This window comes from Cyprinus carpio, chromosome B5 (genome assembly GCF_018340385.1).
Source record: "Cyprinus carpio isolate SPL01 chromosome B5, ASM1834038v1, whole genome shotgun sequence".
Taxonomy (NCBI): domain Eukaryota; kingdom Metazoa; phylum Chordata; class Actinopteri; order Cypriniformes; family Cyprinidae; genus Cyprinus; species Cyprinus carpio.
Genome location: NC_056601.1, coordinates 17,829,690 through 17,856,854, shown reverse-complemented (window position 1 = coordinate 17,856,854; position 27,165 = coordinate 17,829,690). Strand labels below are relative to the sequence as shown.

General features: G+C 36.6%; 1 protein-coding gene across 6 annotated transcripts in view; it reads left to right on the top strand.

Annotated features, from left to right (window-relative positions):
- Positions 1-27,165, top strand: part of mctp1a (multiple C2 domains, transmembrane 1a) — a 165,898-nt gene that overhangs the window by 79,126 nt on the left and 59,607 nt on the right. For 4 of the 6 annotated variants that reach the window (XM_042724639.1, XM_042724641.1, XM_042724643.1 and 1 more), the window contains exons 3-9: positions 12,861-13,003; positions 13,169-13,248; positions 13,470-13,581; positions 15,063-15,101; positions 18,552-18,716; positions 18,819-18,949; positions 22,162-22,348. In XM_042724639.1, coding sequence (XP_042580573.1) covers positions 12,861-13,003; positions 13,169-13,248; positions 13,470-13,581; positions 15,063-15,101; positions 18,552-18,716; positions 18,819-18,949; positions 22,162-22,348 — 857 coding nt within the window. The remainder of the gene's footprint in view (positions 1-12,860; positions 13,004-13,168; positions 13,249-13,469; positions 13,582-15,062; positions 15,102-18,551; positions 18,717-18,818; positions 18,950-22,161; positions 22,349-27,165) is intronic. The other 2 variants (XM_042724640.1, XM_042724642.1) reach the window with 1 other exon arrangement.

The window sequence follows — 27,165 nt, the reverse complement described above, 5'->3', positions numbered from 1 at the left end:
AGAATCATATTGTAAGTTTGATGCTAAATATATAAATAAAAAAAAGAATAAAAATGAATAAATAAAAAACTATATTGGTATATTATATAGAAAGCATTCAGCTGCAATCAATCAATCAATCAGTCAATCAATCAATCAATCAATCAATAAATAAATAAATAAAGTTTTGAATGCAGATTGAGTAAACAGAGTAAAAAAAAAATGCTTTATGTTATGATAATTCTCCGGAGCATGTTGTTCAGAGAAGTAGTTAATATGGTTACTTTCATACTATGAAAATCACCTCAGTTTTTGGAACTGAAAGTTGAGTTTATTCATTTACTCATCCATAAACAAACACGGGAATGTCACATAACCTGCTTTCTGAAATACCCCCCAGGTTATCATACAAAATTTGGGCTAGACAGAACAAGATTACACATTTATCAACATCACACTTCCCTTTGGTGGCTACATGGCTTATAAGGCTGTTTATGCAAGGAATAGATCTAGAGTAAGATCCTGCTTTTTCTGTTGGTGGTGCTTATAGCTACTTTTATGACAACTGTTCTGTTCCTGAAATGGCCACAGTTTATGGGCCACTAAAAGGAACATGACATTTGTCTTTCGGCCTATACTGTATAAAATTACAGCTCAGTTGAAACGGCTGCCAGCCAGGCTTCAGTGCCAGTTTGTCAGTGTGTGTCGTCATTGCTGGCAAAGGCAATTGACCAGTCTATGATGTGTTTATGTAGTATGAATGACGTGCATGCCTTGTGTTTGATAATCACATCACGTCTTCTTTGGTTTTTATTCCTTTATCTTGAAGTAAAGACCTGAAAATAAACTGTCTTCTTTCAGCTATCTCTCATGGTGCACCAACATAATTGACAGCTGGGCATCAACATCCATAAACAAACAGATTGCTAAACCAGAGCCATTATCTAGTGCAGGGGTCTCCCTAATTTCATTCAGGAGCTACTTTTTACAAATGAAAGCGGATGAGAGCTACCAATTTTATACAATACTTAAATCTCTTGAATAATGTATCAATCCAAGCTGTTATACATGGCATTATTAAAATGTGCTGTAAATGTTTTATCTGCTTCATTAACAGTTCTACTAATGTGCATTCTAAAATTCCCAATACTTCTGATAAAAAGGTAGCCTATTTTTCATTGACTGGTTAAGATTTACAACAAAAATTTGGTCTGATTTTCGCATTGGTCTGAACAAAAACATAGCAGACAGACTGAATGAATTTGTAAATCCACCGTTTGACAGCAGGTGGCGCTTATGAACTGCATAACATAGCTGTTTCCAATGTGTCCTCTGTAAACAAAGCTGTGCTGCACTTCTAAACACCTGTGAAGAAAAATGACATACTTTTTTTTTTTCCAGTTATTTTTATTACCGTTTTCCAACAGTTTTATACAAATCACTTACATATATACAATTTGTATATCTATGAATGTAAACAGAAAACAAAACATCAAAAAAACAAAAAAACAAAAAAACAACCAAAGCAAAAATCCTGCACACACATTAAGTATTAAGTAAAAATATATCAAATCAAGCAATAGGAGGGCCGTCCAAATTTACTTATTATAATAATTAATAAAAGGTTGCCAAATTGAGTAAAATGTTTGTTCTTTCTTCCTTAAAGAATATTTAATTTTTTCTAATTGTAAATATTGCATTACGTCTCTAAGAAGGTTTTGATGAGTAGGAGGAATTTTATTTTTCCAGTTTAGTAAAATTAGACGTCTGGCTAGCAACATCACAAAAACACAATACATTAATTTGTGAGCTGTTCAAATGTATATCTATAGGTACAACACCAAATAGTGACATTACTGGATCTGCTGGGAGTCTAACATTAAAAATTGTTGACAAAGCCTCAATTATTTTAGACCAATAGAGGGTAATGTGGGGACAGTTCCAAAATGTGTGTGATAATGAAGCAGGAGCATAGCCAGCCACAACGTTCACAAGAGGCGTCCGCTCCCGGAAACATCCTGGACAGTTTTTGTTTAGAAAGGTGCAATCGGTGCAGGATTTTAAACTGCAGCAGACCGTGTCTGATACAAACTGAAGAGGAGTGGACCCGCTCTTGAGCTTCGATCCATTGGTCGTCTGTGATGTTTATTCCTAAGTCTTCACTCCAAGCATCCTTTATATGGTCAAGTGTAGTTGTACAATCTATCTGTGAAACGTAATTATATATTCTAGAAATAGATCCTTTTTTGAGTGGGGTTGTTCAATAATACATTATTCATAGGACATATTTCAGGCTGATTGGGGAAAGGAGGGAAATGTTACTTTAGTAAAGTTGCGAATTTGCAAGTATTTAAAAAAGTCCTTGTTATCAATATTAAATTTATGTATTAATTGTTCAAATGTTGGAAACATTTTGTCAATGAAGAGGTCTATAATTGTGTGCACTCCTTTAAGGTCCCATTGTTGAAATGTTTGACCTGAAAACAGCTTATGTGCTTGATTACCAGTTATTGGTGTAAGGACTGAACATTGATTCCACTGAAAATGTCTTCTAATCTGAGACCAAATTTTTAGTGAGTGAGACACAACAGAATTTTGAGCCTTAAATTTAGAAAGATCAGAGGTATAATGTATCAGTGATCTCAGTGTATTAGGAGAAAAAGCTTGATTTTCCATCTGTTCCCAATCAGGTTTGAGAGATCCATTCCAAAATGACATACATCGAATATTGCAGGACCAATAATAGAGCCGGAAGTTGGGCAATCCCATTCCTCCTATGGGTTTGGGTCTTTGTAAAAAGGATTTTTTAATTCTTGGTGTCTTTTTATTCCAAATAAAGGACGCAATTAAAGAATCTATTTTGGTAAAAAATTTCTTATTAATCAAAATTGGAACACACTGAAATAAAAATAAATATTTCGGCAAAACATTCATTCTGATAATATTAATTCGGCCAGCGAGAGAGATCGGGAGATTAGACCACCTCTCGATCTGTTGCTCCGTTTGTTTATATAGGTTCACAAAGTTTTTGCTGAAGAGGCCAGATATTTATTGCGTGATATTTATTCCGAGATATTTAAAACAGTCTGAAACAGCGAAGGGAAAAGGGGTGAGCGTATGTACTTGATCTTTTGCCTTAGAGCTGATAGGAAATAATATGCTTTTTGACAGGTTAATTTTATATCCTGATACTTTCCCGAAGTCAGATAGCATGGTCATAATTTTTGGTAGAGACAGAGATGGATCTGAAATATACAGAAGCAGATCGTCCGCATATAAGGACACTTTATGCTCCTTATCTCCTCTTACAATCCCCTTATAATCCCCTGTAGAGCGCAGCAAAATAGCAAGAGGTTCTATGACCAGTGCGAACAACAAGGGAGATAAAGGGCAGCCTTGTCGTGTTGAACGGTGAAGAAGAAAAGAGCAAGAGTCCATATTATTTGTGTGAACACATGCTTTAGGCTGAGCGTAAAGTAGCTGAATTAAAGAAATGTAGTAGGGGCCAAATCCAAACCTCGACAGGGCCGAGAAGAGAAAATCCCACTCGACCCTGTCAAAGGCCTTCTCGGCATCTAGTGAGACCAATATTTCGGATACATCTTTATTTGGATTTTGAGTGTAGATAATGTTGAATAGTCGCCTGATGTTAAAAAACAACTGCCTGTCTTTAACATATCCAGTTTGGTCTGGTGACACAACAGTTGGAAGGACCTTTTCCAAACGCATGGCTAAGATCTTTGCCAAAATTTTGTTATCTACATTCAAAAGGCTTATAGGTCTATATGAACCTGGTTCTAGAGGGTCCTTGCCAGATTTATGGATTAAAGAGATGCGTGCATCGTATAATGTTGGAGGTAGAGAACTTGTAGTCAATGCTTCATTATAGACACTTAAAAGAAGTGTTGAAATTTGATCTATAAAAGCCTTGTAAAATTCAACACTGTAACCATCAGGGCCAGGGCATTTAGAGTTTTGCATACTCTGTATAGCTTGTTTTATTTCTAAGTTTGAAATAGGTTGTTCTAATAATTTTTTGTTTTCTAAACTTATAGTAGGTATCTGAAGGTTATCAAAGAATTGTTTTATTAAGTTTGAATCATTTTTGGATTCTGAAGAATACAATTTAGAATAGAAATTCTTGAATGTGTCATTTATTATTTTGGGATGGGTTGTTGTCTGACCAGAATTTGTTCGTGTCTCTGTAAATAACCTTGACGCTGCTCCTCTTTAATTTCCTGGGCTAATACTGTAGTTTACCTGTTTTTTCCCCATACTCATAATTTTTGTGTCTTAATTGTGTCAAGAATTTAGTCGTTTCTGCTGTGTAAAGTAAATTGAGTTCAGTCTGCAATGACTGCTTTCTTTTATAAAGGTCTGGTGTGGGGGAGTTGGCATAAACTCTGTCAATTTCTTTAAGTTCTTGGGTCATTTTCAACTCCTTTTCCCTTCGCTGCTTATTTTTCAAGCTATTCAAGCAAATAATCTGGCCCCTCATGTATGCTTTAAATGTTTCCAACAAGGTGGATCTTTTGATCTCTGGATCATCATTTGTATGCAAAAAAATATCAATTTGTTTTTGCAGTTCTTCTATTACTTTGTCATCCGATAAAAGAGCATTATTAAACCGCCATTTTTTAGTTGTCGGGACATGCCCCATCTCTATGTGGAATGATACTGGACTATGATCAGATAACACAATTGCTTCGTAATCACAATGTTTGATGTTTGTTAAATTTGCATAATCAATTAAGAAGAAATCTATTCTAGAAAACGAATGGTGTACCGGAGAGAAATAAGAATATTTCCTTGTGTTGGGAGATAAAACTCTAAATGGATCAAATAATTTATAGGTATTCATGAGTGTATGAATGGCTTTAGCGGACTTTGATATGTTGGATGGTTTTTGTGATGATCTATCAATTATTGGGTCTAACACCAGATTAAAATCCCCTCCAATAATCAGTTTATGAGAGTCCATATTAGGTAATGCTGTAAAGAAAGAGGTAATAAAAGCCTCATCATCAACATTGGGGGCATATACACTAGCTAGAGTAACTGGTTTATTGTACAATTTTCCTGTGACAATAACATATCGTCCTCGAGGATCAGATACTATTTTTGATGCTAAGAAGGGAATTGTTTTCCTAATAATTATAGCTGTGCCTCTGTTTTTTACAGGAAAATTAGAATGAAATATCTGACCGATCCATTTAGTTCGTAACCGTTTATGATCCTGATCTCTCAAGTGTGTTTCTTGCAAAAACCCGATATCCATCTCTAATTTTTTAAGATGGGTCAGTACATTTCTTCGTTTAATAGGTCCATTGAGTCCTTTACAATTCCAGGAAATAATTTTGACCAAGTTTTTGTGACTAGATGAGTCTAAAATATTATTTTTAGCCATAACCGTTTAGTTGGGAAAAAAAAAATTAAAAAAAATTGTTAATAAGTAAAAAATTTAATTACTGTGTTTTGTTTTTTTGGAAGTTATATTATATTGTTGTGAGTTTTATTAAATTGTACAAACCAAAGTCCCTAAATACAACAAACCCTGCTCCAACCCTGAACTCCCCTGAACTAGCTACTCTGTCAGAACTACAGAGGAAGCGCGTATTCCCAAAAGAAAGGTTATTTATACATTCAGAGATGTGTGTGAACATTTGACTTACCACTAAGCTCCTAAACAAAAAAGAAAGTTAAATCAATTTCGTTTTCCAGACCTTCTTAACCATATTTTGGCCAGTACTTATGTATAATGTAACCCAGAGTTCCCTAAATTTAAAGCAAGTAAATATAAAAAATATTTAAAAAAAAATAATAATTAAATAGACAAAAATAACAGTAATAGTAAAAAAAAAAAATAATAATAATAATAATAAATGAAAAAAAAAAAAAATTATATATACATACATATATATATACACAGACATATATATATATATATACATATATACATATGCACACACATACACTACACACATATATTTATAGTAAAGAAATGTAAGAACAAATAAGTAAAAAAATAAATAAAAATAAATAAATAATAAATAAATAAATAAATAAATAAATAAATAAATGATATAAGGATTCACATTCTTTGGGTACCTGGTTGAGAGTCCGTTACTCAGTTCGTGTAGGCCATAGAATTACCACACGCAAGTGTCCAAATTAATGTTTTTACGTTTAATGCTCCTCCATTGATGATGATTTTTTGCTGTTAATAAACCTCTCCACTGCCTGTGGGTCGGTGAAAGACATTTTGGAACCATCGGTTGTAATCTCCAGGCCGGGAAAAACATTCTGTACTGGATTCCAGCGTCACGTAGTTTGGCCTTCACTTGATTAAAGGCTGCTCGTTGTCGTCCTACTTCTGGGAAGATATGAACCTGTGCTCCCTCGAAGAACAGCTTGCCTTTGGACCGGGACAACGACATGATCTTTTCTTTATCTGAGTAGTAGTGAAGCCGGGCGATTATGGGTCGGGGCCGTTCACCCTTACGTGGTTTTGGGGCAAGGCTTCTGTGGGCACGATCAATAAGGATGGGGCCGTCAAAGTTTTCTTCACCAAGCACTTTAGACAGAAACTTGGCCACAAACGCAGTTGGTGTGTTGTTTTCGGACCCCTCTGGGATGTTTAGTATCCTGATGTTTTGGCGGCGGCTCCTGTTCTCCAAATCAATGCATTTTTCCTGAAGTTTCTTATGATCAGCAGCAAGAGATTGGCAAGAATTCTCTAGAGCCATGAGCCTGTCAGAAGTGTCGCTGAGGGATTGCTCCATGCCCGTCTGTATGTTAGCTGCTTCTGCCTGCATTGAAAACAGTCTCTCAACTTTTTCCGTTAGCTCGTCACGAATAGTCTTCATGTCCGCTTTGGTTGTCTCCCGCAAGGATGAGATCTCGTCGCGTATTTCTTTGCCAAGGCCCTCTATTTCTGTTTTAAGAAATGATCGCATGGTATCTCTGTACGAGTTAAATTCTGATCTCAGCTCGGCCCGCAAACTGCCTAGTGAGATTGGGCTTTCTTCTGTTAGCCCCGCGGCTCCACTAGCTTTAGCACCTTCACTTTTTTCTGCGGTGGCGGCGTGGGACTCGACCTCCAGAGTCGTCTGCATGTAGTGTCTGCCTCTCCTTTGAGACATTTTAATATCACGGACGTTGTGGCTCAGTTTGTTTGAAATTAGATGGACTGGAAAATCAAATTTAATACAATTTACACGGAGCTGGTCCTTCGCTCTGCTCACGCCATACGACCGGAAGCGGAAGTCCGAGGAATTTGTTGCTTTTTTTTTTTTAGCAGAATAGTTGGCAAGCTTTGGGACATACTACTTCGTCATAACTGCATCTTGAAAGGAATGCTCTGTTAGCTGGTTAGGTGTATAAGACACCTGTCCACAAAATTTGAATCTTCCATTCCAACCTCTCCCAGCACCATGAGCAAGAACAAAGAGCAGTCAAAGGATGTCAGAGACAAGATTGTAGATCTGCACAAGGCTTGAATGGGCTACAAGACCATCAGCAAGAAGCTTGGTGAGTAGGAGACAACTGTTGGTGCGATTATTCGGAAATGGAAGAAATACAAAATAACCATCAGTCAGCCTCGGTCTGGAGCTCCGTGCAAGATCTCATCTCATGGGGTAAGGATGATCATGAGAAAGGTGAGGGATCAGCCTTGAACTACACGGCAGGAGCTTGTTAATAATCTTAATGCAGTTGGGACCACAGTCACTGAGCAAAACATCGGTAACACACTACACCGCAATGGACTGAAATCCTGCAGCGCCCGTAAGGTCCCCCTGCTCAAGAAGGCACATGTACAGGCCTGTTTAAAGTTTGCAAAAAGAACATCTAAAAGATTCAGAGAAGGCTTGGGAGAAAGTATTGTGGTCAGATGAGACCAAAATTGAGCTCTTTGGCATTAACTCGACTCGCCGTGTTTGGAGGGAGAGTAATGCTGACTAAAGCCCTATTCGGATGGTAATTGTTTCTCAGGGGGACGTAAGTGATTTTCACCATTTACAGGGGGTAGTCGGTGATTTAATTGCCATCGGAATCCAGGATGTCGGTGTTTTTCTCTCACCACCCCCGTAAAAATTCCCGGCCAAGTTACCTACAGTTTTTTAACAAACACCGAGGTCGTGTGGTAATTTAATTGCCGTCCGAATCCACATTTCTGAGTTTACGACAAGAAATTGATTCAAAATTCAGTGCTTAAACCTTTTTGAGCACTCCCGAACACCGTAAGTTACATTACCCGTTGTACTTCAGTGTAATTTGCATACATATTTATTTCTGAAATGCTGGAAAGTATTTAAAAGAATAATACTTCATAACTGCTCAACACGACTGGGAGCAGAAAGAGAAGAAAAGCACGCAAACATTCGAAATGGGTCTTTATTATGGCAGCAGCAAGCATATAGAAAATCTGTGGAGGGAGCTGAAACTTTGAGTTGCTAATGACAGCCAAGAAACCTTAAGGATTTAGAGAGGATCTGTAAAGAGGAGTGGATCAAAATCCCTCCTGAGATGTGTGCAAACCTGGTCACCAACTACAAGAAACGTCTTACCTCTTGTGCTTGCCAACAAGGGTTTCTGCACCAAGTACTAAGTCTGGTTTTGCTTGGGGATCAAATACTTATTTCTCTCACTGAAATACAAATCAATTTCTAACCTTTATATAATGTTTTTTTTCTGAATTCTTTGGTTGATATTCTGTCTCTATCTGTTAAAATAAACCTACCATAAAAATTACAGACCCTTCATTTCTTTGTAAGGGGGCAAAATCAGCATGGGATCAAATAAATATTTTCCCCACTGCCATTGCTTGTTTATACACTTATGATAATGTAACTTAGTTTAACCAAATCTCTACACAAAACACTGAATTAAGCCACTAAAAGCATATTTTATGAGAAATGCATTTTAAAAATAAAATGTATTTGGGTTGTTCTGTTTTTATTGAATAGAAAGTGGAGGAAACAACGGAGAATCCTAATGGGGAAAAACAGCTTAAACCGAGGAATGCTTAAACACTTACTGTGATTTAAACTGTATTTTAGAGCAGGGTTAGGGTCAAGAAATTACATTAGCTGGTTTTAAACTCAGGTCATCCTCTTTATCAAACAAACAATTAAATGATCCACTGTTCCACTTTTCTTTGGTTTCTGGCCAAGAAATTAGTCTTCAATTTCAAACTGTCAAGCCTTTTAGATTGACAGTGGCACAAGTTTTATAGGTCCAATGTACATATTGCAGAGGAGGAATCGCTCACCGCAGTCATACTCAGTACCTCATTCAATCAAACCATCTATTTATCCTTCAGTGAACAGATCTCTTTGAGCACCTCTACTTCCTGCTCACTCAAGTGTTGTGGAGGGCAATATGATTAATGTGATGGTGAATGTACAATGGGAAAGTCCCCTATTCTGTACATCTTTCGTTGTGGTTTATGAGAAAAAATTTCAGACCACAGGTTTTACTGGTTTTAGTCAGATTAATGATATGCGTCTTTCATTTCTTATAATGCTGAACGCTGTGCTGCAGATGGCTGTCATGGGCAGAGATAGGGCATTCATCAGACCCTCAGTTCATGTGTCAGCATTTTCCCCCCAAGCTTTTTCCACCACAGACAGTTTCAGATATATTGTTCAGTGCAAAGAAGGATTCCCCCCTTCCCTCTCTTTACTATTATCATTATTATTATTATTTGTTCTGCAATATTCTGTGCATCATGTTACATTTGTACTAAAAAGGTTGGAGACCACGTTGGAAATCTTGGTTCTATTTTTTCATTTATTTTTCATTTTAATTTAAAACTGGAAATAAAGTTTCAAGATTTTGAAGCAAAGAAGCATTATAATGTGAAAAGAAATAACAAATATTTAAGATTCTGCACAATAATTTGTGATTTGATCATATGAATCTTTGTATAGATGGTCAGGTGTTCTTCAGCTGAAGATCACAATGCTCTTTGAAATATTTTCAGCTGATATGCTGTATTTCTTACAGTCTGTGATGTGTTTATGTGGTATGAATGATATGCATGCATTGTGTTTGATATTCACGTCAGGTCTTCTTTAGTTTTCATTCCTTTATCCTGAAGTAAAGACATGAAAATAAACTGTCTTCTTTCAGCTATCTCTCATGGTGCACAAACATAATTCAAAGCTGGGCATCAACATCCAGAGGCAAACAGATTGCTTAACCAGAGCCATTATCTAGAGTCACTGACTCCTCTTGAATTTGAATGCAGTTTTTTTTTTTTTGTATTATTTAGATGAATGACTCAGTGGTTGAACGAACATTATGATTGGCTTTAGGGGTGGATGAATAGGAAAATAACATCCCGTCTTGGTAAACCTGCATCTCCTAAATGAAGGGATGCATTTCAGTGGTATATAAAGACAGTGAATGTAAAAGCAAGTTGGTTATTAGAACTAAAGCCTGTGTAGATTTGCATCAAGAGGTTTGCATAACTGAAGCTTTGTTTTCATGTGTGTGTGTGTGAATGTTTTTACTTTTTTGGATGCATGTGGACAGTGACAGTGCTGAGCGTGCAGCATGCTGTGATACAGATCTACAGGAGCATGTTTGATTACCGTACTAAATGTCTCAGCACTGATCTAATGATATTACAGAGGCTTCCCTCAGAGACTGATAGATTATGACTGGCATTGAGAGTTACACACTGCAGAGGTGTTGAATGGGGATTCCCTTTCGGTGAGCTGATGTAACTGAAGTGATTGCTTATGGAGCTGTCGTTTGCCACTTCTAACATGCCCACACCAACACTCTTCTCACTTATATCATATGCTCCAGTCTGGAGATGAGTGTGTTGATATAGATACCTATACTGCAAAAGGCTTTAAAGGGACAGTTCCCCCCAAAATTAAAATTCTTTCATCATTTACTCACATGTTGTTCCAAACCTGCTTTTCTTTCATCTGTGGAATATGAAAGAAGACTGTTGGTAACCTAACAGTTTCAGATCCCATTGACTTTTTCATTATTATTATTACTGTAATATAAAAGTGAATAGTGACCATGAGCTTCCAAATACGACAAAACATACCATAAAACCTTCAAATGTGACTTTAATCTCATCTGCTTCAAATCTCATTCTTGTTCGCATACAGTACAGTATATTCTAATAATGTGTCATTGGTACATTAATAACAATGTGCCAAATTTGAATATGCATATATGAAATTTGTGAGCTACGTAAACTTGAATGTGGTCTTTTTCTCACACAAAGCTATCGTATACTAATGTAGCCTCACATTTACTCTTTTTATAGCAGACACTGGATCGTGCATCTCTGCACAGGGACACTCAGGTTTCTGCAGAGCAGAGCACGAGCTGAATTTAAACATTATGTAGTTGATTTCCGGAAAAACCAACACTTCATTTAGTCAAAATATTGACATTTCCCCTGGCATTGATGTTTGTTTTTGTCAACATAATGAAATCTAAGGGGCCGCTTACAAGAGTGGCTCCATTCCAGATACTGTGTTTACTGTGGTTTGGCACAACAGACTGTTTGATTGTCCATTGATTTCTTGCATTTTCTGCACAGAATGTTATTTATAATTGTTACAGTATCATTTGCATCTAAATATTTTCTTGATGAATTTGATCAAGATACAGTGTTATGACATTTTCCTATATTTCAGTTTGTTTTCAATGCAAATGCTTATTTATTAATGAAAATAAATAAATAGTACGCTGTGTGTACTGACTATATGTATGGGCATATTGCACAATGTCATCTGCTGAAGTCTGTATGGTTATATGTTAATTGTTTCTCCCAAGAATTTCACTCACCAAGGCACATGTGCTGTGGGGATGTGACAATAAAAGTGACTTGACTTGAAAAAAAAAAGCTTATGAATGTTGCTTCTCCTCATTGTTTTGTAAAGAATGATGATTTTATATTAAACCGCATACCTTTCTCAGTTTATCAGATCTGCGTGGCAAGTGTGGTATTTTGCTAGATATAATGCAATGTTTCTTCATGTCTCAGAGTATAATAATAGTTCCTGATCCACTGCAGGTCAGGTGACATGCAGGCCTCTGTGCAAATTTTCCACTGAACACACAGTGACATCTAGTGCTCTCCTTTAGGAACTGTACTATATTATACTGCAAACTAATCGAGTCAAATGTCGGGATGCTGCTTTGGCAATTTCATGAGCCAGTCACATCTGACATTGTGGAAAATTACATTCACACACATTCAGTGTTATAATATGCTCTGTACAGTAGTTGTTCTCTCTGTTGAGTCTTGTTATTTTGTCAGGGTGTATAATGAGGCTCTGTCATGTTGATTATTACTCATTTGTGTATTTGTTTGTTTATGGTTGTGCTCACTGTATTCCGTGTAATGTTGGTTTTTAATAGTTTGTTCATCCTCTCTCACTTTAGTGCTTGAGCCAATAAGAGCTGATAGTTAAAGTCACATGACCCAAGTCTCTTTGCCTCCACTCTTTCAGACCCATTTATACACACCATAGACAACTACTCCATGAGAAAGAAAAAGCCCTACAGCGAGAGAAAGAGGCTAGATAATGAATATGTGCATATGAGCAACAGTATATGTTTTTCAAAAATATATATTTTTGCATCATTTCAGTCTTAGACTGTTATATTACTAGATGATGTAAGATTTTAAGTAGTTACCAGAAGGGCTGTGTAGAATTTGGAATTGAGTGAAGAATGCAAATTCAATTCCAATTCATTTTCTCAGTGAAGTTTGATCTTTTTTTTGAAGTATTTTTAAAGGGTTTCCAAAGCACTGTTTATTATAAGCTAAGTTGGTCTAATTTCATAGAAGTTTCTCTTGAAAAACAGCTAAATGTATTGCATTTTTTTTGCATGTACAGGGACCAGTGACCCATATGTGAAGTTTAAAATCGCAGGGAAGGAGATTTTCCGCAGCAAAACGATCCACAAGAACCTGAACCCAGTATGGGATGAGAAAGTCAGTCTGCTGGTGGAGAGTTTGAGAGAGCCACTTTACGTGAAGGTAAATGATTGTAAATGTAGTCAGAGAGCTTTGTTCCAGTCATTAAATTGACTCTTAATGGCTGCTTAGTCATTAGTGATTATTTAATGTGTCTAATGTATGCTGGCTTTAGTTTGTTGTGTGAAACGACATGCCTTACTGTTGGGTGTTTTCTTTCCTCTACAGGTCTTTGACTATGACTTTGGGCTGCAGGATGACTTTATGGGCTCTGCATATCTCCATTTAGAATCCCTGGAGCACCAAAGGTCTTCTGATGCTTTGTGACACATTGATGAATCTGAAACACAATCTCAAGTGTCATAATATCAGTTTATTTACTTTGACACTGCTGCCACCTAGTGTTTTTTTTAATATATATACTGTATATGTACAAACACACAAATGCTGTTGTAAGAAATGTAGAACCCAATGATTGAGCATGGCAGGATTTTGGTTGTTCATGCTGTAGGTTCCCTCTACCTTTTAGGACCTTGGATGTGACCCTTGACCTCAAAGATCCCCACTATCCCAACCATGACCTGGGTTCACTGGAACTGGCAGTCACACTTATTCCAAAAGAAGGAGACTTCAGGGAAGCAGTGAGTTTTTATTTATTTATTTATTTATTTATTTTTGTTTGTTATGTCTCTGTTTTTCATGCTGGTGTTTTTGAACTGTGAATATGAAGTGGAGTTGTAAGATTTGCTGTCAATTGTGGTTTCATACAAATGTATAAAAACTCAATGAACTGTACATTTGTTTTTTAGCTATTTTTATTTTTTAGCAAATACTGTATAATCAAAAACTTCAGCTCTAAAGTACCAAGAACATTTACACTTATCCAACTCTTACAGATTTCAAACAAGTACAACATGGTAAAACCTTGGAAATGTATTGGTCAAGAGTTGTGGGAGCTCTGTATCTAATTACTTTTTTTTTCTTTAATCTAGTCCTTTCTTTGATTTACACTTACAAGTTTAAAAGTTTGGGTCATTATTTTTTTTCTGACCCAAACTTTCGAACAGTAGTATGGGGTTTCATATGGCTTCATATACTATGTCACCCATCTTACTGCAGTATAGAAGACTCCAAATGCATTCTCTTGGCTGGATGAACCAGTGTCTGACCTGGAAAGGATTTCTATTGCATAGACAAGAGAGAAATCTGTCGTCTAGAGAATAGTCTCAGGATTGGCATGCAGAATTTCAATGAGAGGAAAATGAGTCTAGTTATCCAGTAGTCAGCTAGTGCCCTAGCAAACTCACCCTAACTTGACTTTAAGTGTTATGCAGTCACACGTCACATTTTTGCATTCAGAAATGCTCATAATGCAAAAGTAATTATTGCTCAGCATGTATAAAGCATTCCTGGAAAATGTAACTATGCACAAAGTGTACTGCATACTGCATATACTATACATCAGGAGCAGTTCTAGACCCTTTTTAGGTGGTCTTCAGCCCCCCTAAAACTATAATCACCTATCTGAACAATCGACGCAGTGCTGCTTCCTCAAGAAAGTGTATCATTACCACATGTATAAAGTCTTGTCAGTTTAAATAATAGAAAACAATGAGTGGAGAACGAGATGTTAAAATATAAATATATTCTTTTTGGTTCCTTTATTACACCAGAAATGGAATGTCAGGTTGAGCACATTGCATTGTGGGATACATACTGCATGATGTGCACATTAAACATGCTTCAAATATACTGCAGAAATAGTGGAGTGTTATAGAATGCAAGATATAGGCTTAGACTTTTTAAAAAGGCCCTTGATAAACAACATTTACTTACTGTATGATCCCGTCACTTATAACACCTCTATAGATATGTGTGAGTGTGCCTGTGTATCTTTGTGTTAGTGAACTAAAAAAGCTTTGAATGACATTTTTTTGTGTGTGTGTGATTTAGTGATTTTATTAGTATATAATGGCTGCCCCCCAACCATAGCTTCCCCGGGCTGCCTCCTTATGACCCCTTGACTCTTCTGAACAGTATCCAGACAGGATGACAGGTTCACCTCTAACACCCTGTTAGAGAAGGCAAGGGGTGGCTTTATAATGCTTTGTCTCATTCACAGACCATGCTTATGAGAAGGAGCTGGAAACGATCCAGTAAGGTAATAACAGCATGTCCCACCTGATCCCCGCCTTCTGCAGTTCTCTGCTCACACTGAAGGGGGCCGTGATCCCCAGCCCTTTTCCTTTTTTACCTTCACTTACCTTTTTATTTCAGTCTTAAAATCGGCTTTTTGCTGACTTTATTTTCTATGTGCTGCAATATACAGGGTAAGAAACACTGTCATCTAGTGTACAAATAAGAAAATGGACCTTTGTCAAGTGCAGGGCACCAATTTTTGTCCTGCCTTTAAGGCTGAAATTAGCAATCTGTTCCAGATACAAATTCAGGGCCACCAGAGTTTCCTTTGTGTATTGCAGCAATTGAACAAGAAAATAAAGCATACTCTGTTCTTGTCATCTTCATACTGCATCGACTGCACGGTGCATGTGCTGCAGTGTTCTGCCGCAGATTTTGCACTTTATTGTTGTAGTCAAACAGGATGTGATCAGAGCAACCACTTACATAAGATGGTGATTTTGCATATGTAAAGCTATGTGTACACAAACTTCTTTTCTTAGCATGAAAATTTTGCATATTTTACCTAATTTGAAGCCTAATTATTTTATTTTAATTTATTTTATTTTATGTATATTGTATATTGTAGTATATTTTTTTGTGGTGGATTTGTGCATAATATATATATATTTTAATTATCATTATTTAACATATTGGTTGCTGTTTATTTCAATGCTTTATCCATTCATCCAAGTGACAATGTTGGTTTCTGAATTTGATATTTTTGTGTAATATATTTATTATATATCAGAGTTATTATCATTAACTAAAACAGAAACTGTTAAAAACTTTTTTTGTTAATTGAAATAAAGCTTAAATAAAATAAAATATAAACATTAGATAAAAAACTTGGCAAGTAACTGAAATAAATTTAATTTGAAGCACTTAAATTACTACCTGGAAATAAATAAAACTGAAACTAAAAAAAATAAACATACATTTAAACTAAAAAGTAATATTAAAAAGAATAATTAAATGAGAAAAGCACATAAAATAAAATATTAAATTAAAATGAAACTGAAAATATAAAAATAATATATTTAAAAAAAAATGAAGGCTATAAATATTTGAGTAAATATATCTAAATAGTAAAAATTTCAAAGAATTCTTAAAAGAGCAATCTAATTTCTCTACTTTTTTGTTTGAGACTTTTTTTTATGTTAAGCTATTCCTTATCAACCTCACTATTAATCTATAAGTTGAAGTACTGTTATAGTTTTTTTTTTATATATATATATATATACATTTTCTTCTTCCATGTGTTGTGAATGGATTGTTTTGTATGAAAGTGGCATGTTGGTCTGGGAGGGGAATAACGTACTACTCTCTTTGTCTCTGGTTCATGCATGCATGTGTTCAGCAGACCTCTCTGTTGTCTACTAAGTGAAAGTCCTAGTTTCAATGGTAATTTGTGGTCTTCAAGTGGAGTCCCAGTTTAAGACATTTCTAACACGCAACCTAGTTGCATTGATTTGCGCTACTCAAGAGAACAAAATGCCTCAATTGCATGTCCCAGCAGAGGTCAATAACTCCTGTTTTGTTTTGGCTAATGTTGGAGCCCAGCTTTTTTAGAGAGGCCTAAAAACATGAAAGTAGCTCTCCAGCATGTGGATAAGGACGTCCTGCTGAAAGGCTTACCCCACCCAAGCCTTTGAAGCTCCAAAGTGGGCCATGTTGGCTGGGTCTCGGGAATACTGTAACAGCGCTAAGATAACTACTTTTACACCGCTCGCGGTGCACACTTGGGTGTTTCTTCTATTTATACTCCCTATATCTGTTTCATTTCCAAAATACTGTAAACGATGAGCTCTGTAGATGCAAATCAAGTGGGATTTGTAATTGATACATCTCCTAAATTAAAACTTCTGCTATGATATATAAAAATATAAAGAAAACTTCACCCTGAAGTGCATGGAAGAACAACAAACAACATTAAAGCTAACACAGCTATTAGCCAAAGTAATACTTGCTTCCACTTCTACTTTCTTAATCTACTTCATGGTTTTATACTTTCATCTCTTTTAACCATCATGTCACTGAGGAAGTGCAGCCTTTTTTAGTCATAATCAACATCAGAACCAAACAAGCTGCGTTTGGTCGGCATCATGGCCAAAGTTTACATTAGAGCTCTGAATGCTCATGTTAACCCTCACACAAAAAGAGTCATTTTACAGTGTACAGTCAGAGTATCACACTAATATCTGGAGAGAACGTCATTAGCTGCCTGCTTTTGACATCAAAACTGTGTGTGTGTATGTTTTTGTTTTTCAGAATAGGTTTGCTCAGAGTTAAATGAATATGCATTTTAATCAAGAAACACATTAATAAGGAATCCAAATTAAGCACAGCGATATCTATTAAAATAGTTTGTTTCAGTATCTGATACTAAAAGACTGCATTAGTCTGCATACAGTATATCAAATTCTTAATTAGATAATAAACATATATATTAGTAATTAGAAGATTTCTCATTGCTGGATAAATGAATGGTCATAAAATTTATATTATAATGTTAGCATTTGCTGTACTACATTTATTCTTGAAAAAGAAATCAACAAGTGCTTTGTTTTCTGTTCTGCAATTTTAATTTTAATTTTGAAGTTAATGTCGTCAAATATGACCTTAAACATTTCTTCATGAGATTCACCCTGTCAAACAATCTTAGAAGGGGTTTAGTAGATTTTTGCTGTTTATTTCATATATTGCCGTTCAAAAATGAAGGGTCCGTAAGATTTTACTGAGGATGAATTAAAGTGATCAAACATGACAGTAAAGACATTTACAGTGTTACAAAAGTTCCCTATTTAACAAAAATGCTGTTCTTTTGTACTTTCTATTCATCAAAGAATTCAGAAAAAATATATATCATGTTTCCATTAATCAGCACAAATGTTTTCAGCATTGATAATAAATATTTCTTGAGCAATAAATCAGCATATTAGAATGATTTCTGAAGGATTATATGACACTAAAGATTGGAGTAATGACTGCTGAAAATTCAGCTTTGCCATTACAGGAATAAATTACATTTTAATATGTTACAGTATTTTCATTTGTACTTATATTTCACACTATTTCTGTTTTTACTGCATTTTTGATCAAATAAATGCAGCAGAGATGTCTTTCAGAAACATTTAAAAATCTTACTGACCACAGAATTTTGCACAGTAGTGTATATTCATGTTTTACTCATGGAAAGATATCGTTGATACACTGTTGTCTGTGTTTGTCTCTGTCTTTGCAGTGCCGTCACTCTCTGTGTGTATGTTGTCCTTGCATACCGCGCCCCCAAAATACGTGTCTTCCATGTTGCTGTTTTCGCAAACACATTGTCAGCCGTTCAGCTTTAACTTCATTGACTTTCTCTTCACATTGGATTGTATCTTGCCTGATGTGAGTGTGTGTATGGGTGTGTGTTTTTGTCACATTGCAGTATCAGAGTCTGAGGTTATCAGACGTTCACAGAAAGGCTCAACTGTGGAGAGGCATTGTTAGCATCCGTCTCATCGAGGCCCGTCACCTCCAGCCTATGGACGCCAATGGCCTTAGTGACCCTTATGCCAAATTCAGAATGGGAGATCAAAAGTACAGAAGTAAGGTATGGTCCACATGAGCTTTATTCAAGTTACTTGTTCATTTGGGACTTTCTCTGTCACGTAAGGTAAATTCTGATCAAGTGTACTTCTTTTCTTCTTTGCAGACGATACCAAAAACCCTAAACCCCCAATGGAGAGAGCAGTTTGACTTCCACCTGTATGATGAACAGGGCGGTTTCATTGACATCACCATCTGGGACAAAGATGTAGGGAAGAAAGATGACTTTATGGGCAGGTTGGTCATGACTTTTTTGTGTTATTCTCACACTCTCATATTCTGATCTGATTAACATTTACATTTAGTCATTTAGCCGACACTTTAATCCAAAGCGACTTACAAATGAGGACAATAGAAGCAATCTTAAAGAACAAAAGAGCAATAGTAAATGCTGTGACAAGTATAAATAAAATAAATAGTATAATAAATAGAGGAATAAAATAATAATAATAATAAAATAATAGAGAACACTAGTGTTAGAGGGTAATTTTTTTTTAAATAAATAAAAAGAAAACAAGTCGAAAGAATAGAAAAAGAATAGAGAACACTAGTGTTAGAGGGTCATTTTTTAAATAATAAATAAAAAGAAAACAAGTAGAGAATGCTATTAATTATGGCTCATAATTACTGTAGTTTTTTGGCAACATGAGAATATGATATTCTCTACAGTTATAGGTTGTGAATATGATATTCATTACTGTTATATCATTGTGCAGTACAGGGTTTCCCAACCTGTCTTATACAGCAATCACCAAGTAGGCTGCAAGATGACTTAAATCATTTAATATAAGACAAAACAATCTTTATATATATAAATCTCTATATATAAATGTTTTGAAAAATCATTGACTTTTTTTCGTTTTTCTGGTAATGTCAAGCTCTGAAATGTTTTACTGAGTAGAAATTTCATTTGTTGCAATTGCAAAAATGGCTTATTCTATATTTTCAAAAAGTGGCAAAGTCAAATAAATTCATTACTGAACACAAAATAATATTCAGTTTTTCTTTGTAAAAATTCACCATTCCTTTTGCATTCAGAAGTGCTTGTGATTAAAATGACAATATACAAGAGATGGAGAATGTGCAATACTCTCAGTCAGTTTTATGGCAATCACTAAAATCACTCCAACGCGGTAATGTGAGATACAATTTACAAGTCACTTATATATATAATGACATTAAATATAATATATAATGACTATATATATATATATATATATATATATATATATATATATATATATATATAATTGACCAATTACAAATATAATACTGTTAAATAACAGGTTTGCTGTACGGTATTTTGCAGCTAAAGTCATTCATTCTTCAAACTGTCCTCTCATAGACAGTTCCTGTGTGTGTGTGTGTGTGTGTGTGTGTGTGTTTGAGAGAGAGAGGGAGAATTGCAGCCTCTGACAAAACCCCATTAGGAGTGATTGACAGTAGAGTTAATGGCTGTGCGATGTGGGAATGAGACAGTGAAGTTTACTTAGTTTCCTGTCTGTGCTCTACACCAGTCCTCCTGTTCATAGAGGTGGCATGTCAGAATCAGTCGGGTGGCATTCTTGTAATTGGCTATTTCCCTCTGTTAAATGCTCATCTACTTGAGTCCTCCCTGACCATGAGTTGTCCAGCCTGCCCCAGCACTGATCTCCACATTAGCTACTCCATTCAGGATTAATTGAAGCTTTTAGCACCTGCATGATGTTCCTGTAGAGAAGAACACATTTTCACTGTGGAAACATGTGGAGGAATTGCTGGGAGCAAACTGTATTCTAGTGCAATTATACAGCCGTTTTCTCTCTTGTGGTTTCTTTCTGCCTCATGCACTTTTTATCTCTTGGTTTTACTTCTTTATTGTTACTAGGGGGAATTCGAAAAAAAAAAAAGTAATCAGTTACTTTAGATTTTTTTTTAAGATATTTGAATGTAACAGGATTGCTTTACATATTATTAAGAGTAATCACATTAAAATAGGTCTTATTTACAGTTCCTACATAATCTTATACTGATATACACTACCAGAATTATTATTGTCACTAGGGATGCACCGATGCGCCGTTATTTATCGGCCGATTTTTCCTCAATTTACAACCATCGGCATATCGATAAACTCTCTCTCTCAGTTGCATTATCATCAACATACAGCGAATTACACAAAACATTTATTACAACTAACAGTAAACAAATATATACACATATCATGCCCTTTTGGGGGGTGCTTAATAAACTGACAAACATTAAATCCAAAGAACTGCGTGCTTTCATTAACCATATAGCTCCATATTCAATATACACACGTCTAAATAAGAGTCCTTTGTTCTGTTGTATTTATGTAGGCCTGCTGAATGCTAAATGGATCCAATCCATGTTCATTAGAAATTATTTGATGTGGCAATAAAACTGCTAGTATAATTTAATGCAGGTGTTTTTGAACTTTACTAATTTAAAACATGATCAAAATACTATCTATTTTGATGCCAAAATTTCAAATAAGAGAGGAAGTGACAAATATCTGTATCGGTATTGGAATCGGCCACAAAAAATCCTATCGGTGCATCCCTAATTGTCACTATTATGCTGAAAACTGTTGTGCTGCTTATTATGTTTGTAATGTTTTCAGGATTCTTTAACAAATAGAAAGTTGAAATTGATTTAATTTCAATTTAGCCCAATTTAATCTTCTTGCTGAGTAAAAATATTAAATAAAATTCCAGTTTTGACTTGGAAATGAGCAAAATATTTACTCTTAGAATGAATATATAATGCAGATCTTTTATCAAAACAGCCAGAAGTCATATTAAAATATTCAAACAAACTAATTTAATAACTAATCATAAATATTTATGAGCAAAGCTGTGTTGTGGCAATCAGCTGCTTCCTCGACTAAAAAAAACTTGTCATGTCCACTACACATTTTGGTGTAATTATCACCATTAAAATTCACATTTACAGAGTGTTTGAGTTTGTTGTCCTGAAATTTTTAACACAACCAACTTAGTATAGTTGTTTACAGAGGAGATGAAAGTCAGTGAAGAGCTTAAGATCAAATAAGAGATCAAAGTGTAATTTTGTCAAATTATACTAAAAGTTTAAAAAATAACTTTTAATTGTGTATTTAAGATAAACAAAATGCATAGAAAAGGAGGCAGACATTTTATAAGAGAAATGTATTTTCCATCACAAAATGAAGGTTTCGAGGTTTGTTGGAAATTAAATTTATGACGTTTCAAGAGAACAAAATAAAGAAAGAAAGAATGACAGTGTTTTAAGGAATTTAATTTTGAAATGTCCACAGAGTCAGAAGTGCCCGCAGTTAAAGAAACACCCGTTCATTGAGCATTTTGTTTAGGTTTCTTTTTCTCTTTTCTGCTGTTTCTTTCTTTTGTCATACACGTGGTATCCTGTAAAACAACATGATAATGATGATGGTGTTGTGTGTGTGTCAGGTGCCAGGTGGACCTCTCTGTTCTCTCAAAGGAGTGCACACACAGACTGGACCTGCCTCTGGAGGAGGGTGAGGGCACACTGGTGCTGCTGGTCACTCTCACAGCCTCTGCTGCCGTCTCCATCGCTGACCTGTCCGTCAACATATTGGACGACCCCCATGAGAGGAAGGAGATTCTCCACAGATACGTAAGGACAAACTCTCATATTCATGCTAGGCATCAAAATGATCATTAGCTCAGTATAAATCAGTGAGAGTTAGGGAGAGAAAATATCATTACTCAGTATAAAACAATAGTCATGGAAACTCCCTTGTCTCCACCTGACAATACAAATTCCATTTGCTTGGTTTTTAAAAAACAAATCCTGAAAATGCAGGTTGGGTGTGAATATACCTTTCTTTGGTATAGCAAAGACTTTTTTTTTTTAGTCACCAAAAACCAGGGTCAAGATTCAGGAAAGATGAATTCTTAACATTCTGCTTAACCGCTATATTCTTATTTCCACCTTAAGAATAAAGTTAAGAACTATTTTATTCCCCCCAAAAAAAATCTTAAAAAAATATTTTTGTCTTCCTAAATTGTTCTAAAAAAATTTAATGCATTAATTAATTATGCCTTGTAATGCACCTTCTAATGCATTGTACAATCTCATGAATAATTGTTGCCACAGTTAATACATAATAATTATCAATTAATTGTTACACAATGCATATGAATAATTGTACTGCATTATACCCTTCAATAACCTTTTATAATGCATTATAAATAAAGACTTTAAGTAAAGTGTTACTGATAATTCATTTATTGGGATGGTTTAAATATTAAGCATCTTAACCTAACATAACTACTTTTAGGGATGTGCTCGAGTACTCTGAAGTGACACCAGTGTTCGATAACATAAACAATCGGTCATGATTATGCATGACATGACTTTTTGGTGAAATAGAGTATCAAAAAATTTTGGTGGCATAAACAGGACTTCCAAAAGACGACCTTTGAGGTGATTTCTATTGAGTTGTTTACTGAATCTTTGACAAAAACCGTCAATTAACGTCACTGTAGGAAGCATCTAGGAAGTGTTTTAAAATGACAACACATCTTTTGGCCCATCAAATGTAGTAAAGTACCGTATTGAAATGTTCTCTCTCAGTGTATATGTGCCTCATATGCATAGACGGAGCTGAATTGCGTTTCAGTAGGCGCCGGGTTCTCAGACCTGGCAGAACCTCAGCTATATGACCTCCTTTTGAAAAGCACTCAACCTCTGGGGGCCAGAGATTGGTTCAGGCCTGTAGAGAGAAGGATCGGGCCTCCCCGCTCTCTGAGGAAAGGGAGAGAGGAGCTGATTGGGATAGAGAGCTGTGAAGGAGAGCAGTAGCGGGGGCTGTGACAGGCTCTTTTCAGGCAGGGTGTGCTCTTGAAAGGCCCGGGCTGAAAGGAGCCCAGTGTCCCTATGCGGAGGCCTTTGGCCCATCATGGCCCCGAGGCCCTCCAGTCCTCACTCTAGTACAATGCTCTCAGTCTCTCGCTTTGTCTTTAGCCTGTTAACCCTTCATTTGCCGCTATTTGCAGCTCTCCGCCACCTCTTTACATGCCAATAGTGAGGGACAGGGCTGAAACAAAAGGGCCACTTTTTGTTCACACTCGATACAGCTGCTCTCTGGGATAACGTGACAGAAGAAGTTCTTGAATCGCAACTGTTTTAAGAGCCCCAACATGTTTAGGTTTGCTTCTGCGGGCCCAGCGTGTTTCGCTAACCTGGTTCTTGGCGAAGCAGGTTTGTGTGCAATACTTTGCTCTAATTGAAGAGGAAAGTCGTGCTGGGAGGTGTGTTTGATCTTCGGTTAAGTGCTGGTGGAAAACATTCTACAGGCCAAACGGCGGACAGGTGACCTACATAACCGTCAGTATAACGGGTTAGCACCGTTGTGCTTTCCGACACCACCTTGTCACCCCACGTCCACTAGGGGGAGCTGTTGGACCAGAATTGAAAGGAGAAAATTCCGTTTTCTGACAAGAAAGGGGGGAAAGATGGGGTACTGGTCGCTGAGATGGGAGGGGCTGGTGTGCAAAATGAAAAGAAAAGCTATTTCACCTTGCACAACACCAGTCTTTTTTTTTCTAGTGGTAAAGGATAGATGTTCCACTCCCTCGCTCCCCACCCGCTCCCCCACCTTGTACTATCCATCCAGGCATTCATTAGCATTGCTAGTCTGCAGTCCGATAGGGACAGATATGCTCAAGAGAAGATGGGGGGCTAAATGGAGGATGGGAAAGTGGATTCCAAAAAAAGGACATTAATTTGTCCCTGCTATTAGCATATTCCTGGTTCCCTTCTTGACACCCGTTCACAGAAGGGAATTTAATAAAGATGCACCTTATCAAGCGTGGCAGATAACAGAAAGTGCCGGTGTTAGTTGCGCACAATACACCTTAAACAGATTAGTTCGGGCAAGGTGGTGGTCCACCCATATGCAAGATAGACAGGGCCAGTGCGAGAGTGTGGCTTCCAATGTTTTTCTCCTCTCCGTCGCCATATGATCAGCTGTCTAACTGAATTGCTGCGTAAAACACCCATAACTAGTTATCAACGCTCTGTGTTAAAGTGCTAGGAGGCTGCTGATGTCTTCTAAACAAATAAAGTGCTTAAGAGCAGGAGGTTTGGGGGGGAGGTGGGGGGAGGTGGATGGGGCTGGGTGGCTGAGGTATAGAGAAACTGCAGATGCTCCCAATTTAAACTGTGGATGTCCTCACTTGCCGGGGATGGGGGTTGCACAGAATGCAATTAAGTCTTTTAATGCAGCATTGCACCAGCCTCAGATACATCATTAAAGTGGAGGAGGCATATCAGATGACTTTCAGCACTTTACATATTGGGTGTGTGGGTCCGGGAGGCTTGTCAAGGTGTGTTAATGGCAAAGAACGAAGACGTCTGTTGTCGTCTACCTGTCATTCAGTACATCATGTCACATCTCCAGCTCTTTTCATTTATTCACGAGCATTACAACGTGCAAGTTTTTCATTTATGTAGACATATCTGCCTAAAGTTAAATTGGCTTTATTTTTCTGTGTGCGTACCGTATATATGTATAAGACTGGTAAAAACTAGTTAGGCTTTACAGTAAGGTTGTATGTGCAATTAATTAAGGCAATAATTAAAAATGAAAAATACTTGTAAAGCATTATACAGAATGTGTTTACTTATTTACTTACATAAAACTAGTAATTGATGAGCTAACAGGAATATTATAGTAACAATAGTAAAAATAATAATTACAATAATAATAGTAATGCATTTTTTTACGTTTAATAAATGCATGAACTAATAAATAAATTAACAATGAACAATACAATTAATAATAATAATAATAAATGTATTCATGTTAATTAATTTATAAAAAATATTCATTGACATGTATTTACAATGAACAATCGTATAATAGTAGTAATAATAATAATAGCAATCATTTTAATTAAATTTATTCATTAAGTCACATTATTAAATGTGAATTAATTAGTAACTATATAACTATAAATGCAAGCCTTTGTGTTTCAGAAACATTTTATTGCTTAAATCTCATTTCTATTCATAGATTTGCATTTAATCACATTCTTTTAGTCCTTCTCGATTGAAAAAAAAAATGAAAAAGATAAGCCTCAAATACGATTGCATCTTTTTTGGAGCTCACGGATCTCAGTCTTTAAGCAGTTATTTCTCAATATTCCCAGAGAGGAGGACTGTATCAGTGCTTCACAGCTGTTGTTGTAAGCAGAGCGAAATTATGCATTTTAATAGTAGCCGGGTGTGTGCGGGCGACTCGTGTGTAATGGACGTTAATGGGCATCAGGGCCAGGGTGACCTCTGCTGAAGTGGAGGCGCACAGTTCCTCTCTGGTCCTGTCACTCGCTTCCAAATCAAAATGTGAACAAGTACAGCAATGTGTGCGTGTAAGGACGGGAAGTAGGTGGAAAAGAGTGAGAGAGCAGCAAAAGAGGGGGGTGGAAGCTGTTAGCATTCCATTTTTATTATGACATTTCACAGTCATCCGATTTAATGTCCCCTGACCGGATTGTCCGGCTGGAGACGGTGGGCTTGAAATGTTATTTAGAGCATTGATAAAAGGTGAGCGCCTGCGAGATGACAGCGAGTCATAAGGCTCCGCGCGGTGACATTCATTTTCTCCACAACAGAGATGGAATAAGACGTCACGGTGACAAGCTGTCACTCAAGACACAGCCCTGCCATCTCACCCCTCCCCTTCTCTCCCTTTTCGGTCCCTACTGTCTGGTTGGGGGTTAGAAGGGGCTCTGTGTGTGTGTGTGTGTGCGCGCAAGTGTTTATGCGCTACCCCTTTCCTGTAATAGGACTAAACCGCTCTCCTCCTCAGCGTACCATATGAGTTGGCCTTGCCTTGCCTTGCCGGCCCCAAAGCCGAGGGGGGTGGGAAAATATATTCTTCAGCCTTTCATTAAAAAAATAAAGAGGCCTCATCTCCTGAGCTTTTCAATCTCCTTGCCTGTCTTTTGAGGGGTCTGAAAAGCCAGCACCCTTTGCAAATCTGAAATTCCTCTGCAATGGAAATGCACCAGCTCCCTGCCCAAAAAAACTGCCACTTTTCTTCAAGGCTGCGATAATCATTAATAACAAGCCCTTGATATCTACTGAGAAATCATGTATTGAATGTATGTGTAAAAATAAATCCCCCCCCTTAATCATCACTTGATTTTTTCCCCCTCTCCATTCGTTTGCTATCAGAGGATTTTCAACAATAATATAATTCGTAACAGGCAAAGCCAGTCCGAGTATATAATGAATTAAGTCTGCAGCCTGGCCCGACTTGAGAAATTCAAATTATAATTATTCCTTTGGGTATGTGTAGGGCTTATTGCCAAAAAGAGAATTAAAGTGTGGTCTCCAGTGCTTTTGACGGCACACCAGTGAGATTGTGCCATCTCTATCAGTCCAGCTCCATTCACTCGCATTTCAAAGTGTCCGTCTGGAAA